Here is a 7,011-nt window from a genome sequence, read left to right on the forward strand (position 1 = left end):
GGAGAGAGCTCAGGAAACTGGGAGTTGAGATGACACTTAAACATCTTTGAACTGTGGGACAAAAAATGTCTGTTCAAGAACCTTATTGAGACAGGTTTAATGCAAAGAATTTAGGACTGTTTTTGTTCTATTTATTTATTTTCTATTTATTTTTAAATTATTTGATTATTGTTTTGTTTTATTATTGGTTGAATTCTGGTCCACACTCCAACACAGTAGGTGGCAGCAATACACCTTTATGCTGGTTGCCCCCCACCAACAAAACAAAAACAAAAAGAAGGAGAACAAGATGACAATGGGAGCTGAGTAGGGACAAAAAAGCTGCTGGCTACCCAAAATTTAGGACCAGGAAGAACTAACATCCAGCATTGAGAGTGCATTTGTTCCATGCTTGGGGACAGCATGCTTCACTGCCCCGGCATGAAAGGACAAGGCACGGCACGAAGCAAATGAAGGAGCACAAGTGTACAAACGTTTTGGCTGTAAATATAGGCTTGCTGTGGCTGTAAATATAAGCTTGTTTTGGCTGCAAATATTGGCTTGTTGGGGCTGTCAATATAGGCTTGTTGTGGCTGAAAATATAGGTTTGTTTTGGCTGTAAATATAGGCCTGTTGTGGCTGTAAATATAGGCTTGTTTTGGCTGTAAATATAGGCTTGTTTGCATGAGTCATGCCAGGTGTTATTTTTGAGCCCACCTCCTCTCTGAGATAAAAACTACTGTTCCTTTCTTTCTGAATGGAGCCGCCACTATGACGCCTTTCTAGAAGTTTGTAAGAATGAGGCAGCGGGCTTCTGCAGACCGTGGACACTTGAGGAGCTGCTGTCTGATAATGTGTCTCTGTTTGTCCTCAGCTCAGTGCTGAGACCAGACACTTGTGGAGAGGAACGCCGTCCATCATTGAATCTGACTTCAGGGCAGCTGTCTGAGGAAGAAAGATGACTCCCCCTCTCAAGGTAGGAATGAATTTACAGAGAAAGCGAACAAGGAGCACTCCTAAAGGTGCATGACAACAAAGACTTAAAAGAAAAAGAGGTGTCAACACTCAAAAAATGTCCTTTCACGTAGTTTTTTTCAAGGCACAACGTTCCAACGTCTTCAGCGTTGTGAAACACTACGTGGAAGAGCACCTTAAGTACAGGAAGTATAACCTGTTATACCTGTTATACACTCCTGATCAAAATTAGAGATCAGTTGGAAATTGCAAGAATTTACATTTTGCTCTGTTGGATCTTAAGAAGGTTCTTAGTAGAGCTTCAAAATGCAAGAAGAAGGAATGGGAGTGAGACAAAAAGATTTTGAGTAAGCAATTTATTGAAAACAACAATTAAAGTGAAATAGGCTGTTCATCAGCTGATCAAAAGTTTAAGACCATGCCTCAAAAAAACTGAAAACACCCTCAAAACAGAAATAAAAGTTTGAAAAAAGGACTCAGTAATGAGTATCTCCACCGTTCTTGTTGATCACTTCAAAAATTTTGTTTAAGCATGCTTGATGCAAGTGTTTCCTGGAGGCTAGTGGGGATGTTGCTCCAAGTGGTGAAGATGGCTTCATGAAGGGCATCCACTGTCTGGAACTGATGTCCATTTTTGTAAACTTCCCTTGCCATCCATCCTCAAATGTTCTCAATTGGATTTAGATCAGCAGGATGGTCCAAAAGAGTGAGGTTATTCTCCTGGAAGAAGTCCTTTGTCAGGCGGGCATTGTGAACTGCAGTGTTGTCCTGTTGAAAAACCCAGTCTTTACCACACAGACGAGGGCCCTCAGTCATAAGGGATGCCCGCTTCAACATCTCTACATAGCCAGCTGCTGTTTGACGCCCCTGTACAACCTGAAGGTCCATTATTCCATTGAAGGAAAAAGCAGCCCAGATCATGACCGCGCCCCCTCCACTGTGCCGCGTAGAAAACATCTCCAGCGGGATCTCCTTGTCATGCCAGTAACGTTGAAGCCATCAGGACAGTCAAGGTTATATTTTTCCTCAACAGAGAATAAAACTTTCTTCCACCTTTCATTGTCCCATGTTTGGTGCTCCTTTGCAAAGTCCAAACAGGCAATTTAGTGGTGTTGAAGGAGACGAGGCCTTTGAAGATGTTTTTAGTTTTTTAAGCCCTTCCCTCACAGACACCATCTGATGGTTATTGGGCTGCAGTCGGCACCAGTAACGGCTTTAATTTGGGTCAAGGATTGTCTTGACGGACAGACAATCGGATCCTCTGGCTCAGCACCGGTGAAAATTTTTTGGGTCTACCACTTGACTTTTTTGTTCCATAACCCTCAGGATCTTTGAAGAAATTCAAAATGACTGTCTTACTGCGTCCAACCTCAGCAGTGATGGCGTGTTGCTAAAGGCCTTGCTTATGCTCCTCAACAATCTGACCACGTTCAAAGACAGAAAGCTTTATAGCCTTTGCCATCAGGAGGTCATGACAGTGTGAATACCTGACAGAAAATCACATTGAATCCACATTTTTGTGCAGATTTTGGCTTTAAAAGGCTGTGGTCTTAAACTTTTGATCAGCTGATGAACAGCCTATTTCACTTTAATTGTTGTTTTCAATAAATTGCTTACTCAAATTTTTTTGTCTCACTCCCATTTCTTCTTCTTGCATTATGAAGCTCTACTAAGAAACTTATTAAGATCCAACAGAGCAAAATGTAAATTCTTGCAATTTTTCTACTGGTCTTAAGATTTTGATCAGGAGTATATAACAGGTTATATTTCCTGTACCTAAAGTGCTCTTCCATGTAGTGTTTCACAAAGCTGAAGAAGACTGAGTCGGAACGTGTCTGTTGTGCCACATTGTGCCTTGAATAAAACTACCTAAAAGGACATTTTTTTGAGTGCTGACACCTCTTTTTCTTGTAGGAATGAATTTACACCCAGCACATTTAAAGTTTGACTTTTTCCTTTCTGACAATGTGATGGAGTTGAGCAGCTGATTTTCTGCCTCCAGTGAGAAAGGTTTGGATGTCCTGGAAGGTTAGACATAGTTATTTGGTGTAGTTTCCTCTAACTGTAACTGAGCTCCTGTCTTGTAGTAGTCTAGTAGTCCAGTCTTCTACAGTTGTTTTAATTCCAAAAAACAAACATTTTCATGTTACTATGCCAACTGACCTCAGGAAAATGAAATCTGTGGATGTTTTGGTCATGAAGGAAAAAAATTGTGAATCAGTTTTTTATCCATATCACTGACTCCTACCAGGAGGCCATTTTTGTTGCAGTGGTATTGAAAAGTGTATCAGTTTGACATTGAAAACACTGCTATTGTGACAACTCTCCTCCACAGTAATGCAAAGCTGTCAGCTGAAGATCTCCACCATGACTGTTTTCTTTTCTGCTTCTTGTTGTTCTAGAAACGGAGGGGCACGCCTCGTAGTCATGACTGTCAGCAGTGTGGTAAAGAGTTCTCTTCTTCATCAGATTTAAAGACACATGTGCGAGTTCACACTGGAGAGAAACCATACAGTTGTGAGCAATGTGGTATGGCCTTCTCTCGAGTAAGTACTCAAAGGATCCATCAGCGTATCCACACTGGAGAGAAACCATACAGCTGTGACCAGTGTGGGAAAAATTTTGCTCAAAAAATGGAGTTAAAGATCCACCAACGAATTCACACTGGAGAGAAACCGTACAGCTGTGAGATCTGTGGGAAAGCTTTCACACAGTCATCTGCATGGAAGCGTCATATACGCACTCACACTGGAGAGAAACCATACAAATGTGAGGACTGTGGTAACAGTTTCAGTCAGGCAAGTCACTTCAAGACTCACAGAAACAGCCACACCAGAGAATTACTCTACCCTTGTCAGGACTGTGGTAAAGTCTTTACTCATCAAGGTGCTTTAAAACGTCATGAGCGTATTCACACTGGAGAGAAACCGTACAGCTGTGAGCAATGTGGTTTGGCCTTCTCTCAAGTAAGTCATCTAGGGATCCATCGGCGTTGCCACACGGGAGAAAAGCCGTTCAGTTGTGATCAGTGTGGGAAAGCTTTCTCAAAGTTAGGGAACCTCAGGTTACACCGCCGCATTCATACTGGAGAGAAACCGTACAGCTGTGAGCAATGTGGGAAAACCTTCAGGCAAAAAATCCACTTAACATTCCACCAGCAGATCCACACTGGAGAGAAACCCTTCAGCTGTGACCAATGTGGGAAAACCTTCAGGTAAAAAATCAACTTAACATTCCACCAGCAGATCCACACTGGAGAGAAACCACACAAATGTAGACACTGTGAGAAAGCCTTCAGAAGTCAACAGGAATGCATCACACATGAACGCGTCCACACCGGTCTGAAACCATACGTCTGTGGGGAGTGTGGGAAGAGTTTTGGGAGTTCATCTTCACTTGGCAGACATAAACTCACCCATGTTGGAGTCAGAGAGTACCAGTGTGAGCGCTGTGACAAAAGGTTTGTTTCAGCTCAGAGTCTTGAGGAGCATCTGCGTATCCACACCGGACACAGGCCGTACTGGTGTGTTGGTTGTGAGAAAAGCTTCACAAGGAGCTCTGGGCTGAAAACACACAAATGTGTCAAAAAAGAGAACTAGGGGGTGCTCGTGAGCAGCGACATGTAAAGACATGGGTTTACGAGCTCTGCATGGATTAAAATTTAAATATTGTTTTTCGCTCTCAGTCAAAATGTTAAAAAGGACATACTACAACGTGTTTGTAGTCGTATAATTCAAAAATAGATGTCTCCTTAACTGTCTGGTCAGTTAAATTGCCTTGAAATGCCAAAACATTCGAAGGCCAAAGCAGGCCCAGAGGCCTTGGACTCTTCCGACCCTGAATCCCCGATACCCCCGAGAGCTTGTCAGACATGGACACGATAATGATGGCGCTGCAGAGAATGGAACAAAGTGTGGTAGCTAAGATCATTACGTCTATCGCCGCATTATCAGGTGAACTACACAAGAAAATAAACCATCTCTCGAGGGACATGAGAACGGAAATTACCAAAGTCCAAGGAGAGATGAAAGCATATGCTACACGGATCGATAGCCTGGAGGAAGGAGCTAACCGCTATGCTAACAGGGTTGTGTAGTTTGAAAATAAAGTTACGTCTCTCACATCAGAAGTCACTCAGTTGACGGCTAAAACCGACGACCTAGAATGTCGCCAACAGAGAGACAACTCCAGAATAATCGGTGTGGAGGAAAGTTTTGGAGACATGTGACCGGAGGCGGCGGTGGCTAATCTGCTGAAAGATACCCTGGACCTGACCTACACACCCACGCTGGACTGAGTGCACCTGAGCCTGCAGCCTAGACCAAATGGTGGAAATCCCCCGAGGGCTTTAATCATCCAATTTGACTATTTTCAAGAAAAAGCTGATGTTCTTCGCAAGGCTGTGGGCGCAGGGCCCATGCTCCACAACAGGAAGTTCTTCTACATCTACCACGACTACTGGGCAGCAGTCAGGAAGAAGAGGGCAACTTTTACGGAGGTCCGGAGATCAGCAGCGGAGGCTTCTCAGAGGCCCACACAGAGCATGCATTATGATGCAAGGACCAAAGACTTAATTGCGCCGAATCTTTACAGGTACGCTGATTTGCCATTCCTGTTCAAATAGGTGGCTATCTGATTTAAAACATGGTAACAGGGAGGGGGACACATTTTGTGTTTATTTTTTAATGACCACTGATAATATTAAGTTATATGACAGTCCTTGGTGAATTAGTCCTCCTGATATTTTATTTTATTTCATTTTGAGCTCTTCTGTGTCCACCAGAACTTTTATTCTATTTTAACTTAAAAAGGCGTATATAAATATATTTTATTTCAGGGCTCACCCACTTATTTTGTGATGCTGTCTGCAGCTGTGGACTCTGAATGATGGTTAAATGTTGGTTCTATTTAATGGTCTCATCAAGGTGTAGCTATTTGAAGAACAATTCAAAAATGGCCCCATTTATTGCTAGTTGACCCATGTAGGGTTCTGTTGAGAGTTAAGAGTGGATTTAACCTGTTATATGCTAGAAGGTAGGGGGACTATTTGTAGGGCAGTCTCATGTTCAGGGAAGACCAGCCCAGGGTTCCAGGATGGCAAGAGGAGGTTTGTTTCTTTATCTGGTATGTTTTCTTTTTCTTTTCTGATGCAGTATTGTAGTTTCATTAGGACTTATTCTGATACAGTACACAGCCAGTGTGTGTATTTATATCAAGTCTTTTCATTACAACCCCAGTCTACAAATGGTTTCTGAAATAGAAAATAATCAAAAAGGTGCAATATCCTTTGTTAGCAGGAATGTTAAAGGATTGAATAATCCGCTGAAACGAAGCAAAATACTGACTCACCTTAAATCACTCCATGTGGACATCAGATTCTTACAAGAGACACATTTGAAGATTGCTTGTCAGGGAGGTTGAGGTGTAAGTGGATTGGATAAATTTTCCATTCAGATTTTAATGATAAGGCCAGGGGGACAGCTATTCTTCACACAAAAAATCACAGTGTCTTGTATTTTTAACAAAAGAAACTGACTACAAAATGATTTCTGTCAAGCTAGAAACTTGGATTTTTATTGTTGAAATCACAGATTAAATGAAGTTACATTTACTTTTGCCCAGATTGATTTTTCTCAGTGTAAAAAGATGAATTTGTTTAATCTACATTAAAAAAATCAGATTTCTAAGTAGAGCTGGCTGGAGGTTTTTATCATACACTAAAAAAAAAAAAAAGTACCCAGTCAGATGAATCTTTACATAAACCACTCATTTATTTTAGTTGAAGAACCAACAATCTCTGTAACTTTCTCTCACTCTGTTAGTAGGTTGAACAAAGCTAGCCTTTGCTTAGTTTGGTATTTCTTCTTGAAATAAATGTAGTTTGAAGTAAAGCCGGCTTGAAAACAAACTCAGTTTTATGGTGTTGATTGATCAGAGCACAGATTTGTAGCCATTAGTTTGTGTGTTTTTCCACACTTCATTTCTAGAAGCCTCTTCCAGCAGGCTGGTATAAATCCCCCTGACTGCTGTTTGACTCTGCTTTTATTCCTCCATAGC

At 41.7% G+C, this 7,011-nt stretch overlaps 1 protein-coding gene across 1 annotated transcript; it reads left to right on the forward strand.

The window, feature by feature from the left end:
- The first annotated feature begins 853 nt into the window (after positions 1–853).
- On the forward strand, positions 854–6,092 carry LOC121504439 (zinc finger protein 678-like). The gene is made up of 3 exons (XM_041779193.1): positions 854–955; positions 3,357–3,470; positions 3,639–6,092. The coding sequence occupies exons 1-3, from the start codon at positions 938–940 to the stop codon at positions 4,170–4,172; spliced, it is 666 nt and encodes a 221-aa protein (XP_041635127.1). The 5' UTR covers positions 854–937; the 3' UTR covers positions 4,173–6,092.
- The last annotated feature ends 919 nt before the right edge of the window (positions 6,093–7,011 follow it).

The sequence above is a fragment of the Cheilinus undulatus genome, linkage group 22 (genome assembly GCF_018320785.1).
Source record: "Cheilinus undulatus linkage group 22, ASM1832078v1, whole genome shotgun sequence".
In the NCBI taxonomy this organism is placed as follows: domain Eukaryota; kingdom Metazoa; phylum Chordata; class Actinopteri; order Labriformes; family Labridae; genus Cheilinus; species Cheilinus undulatus.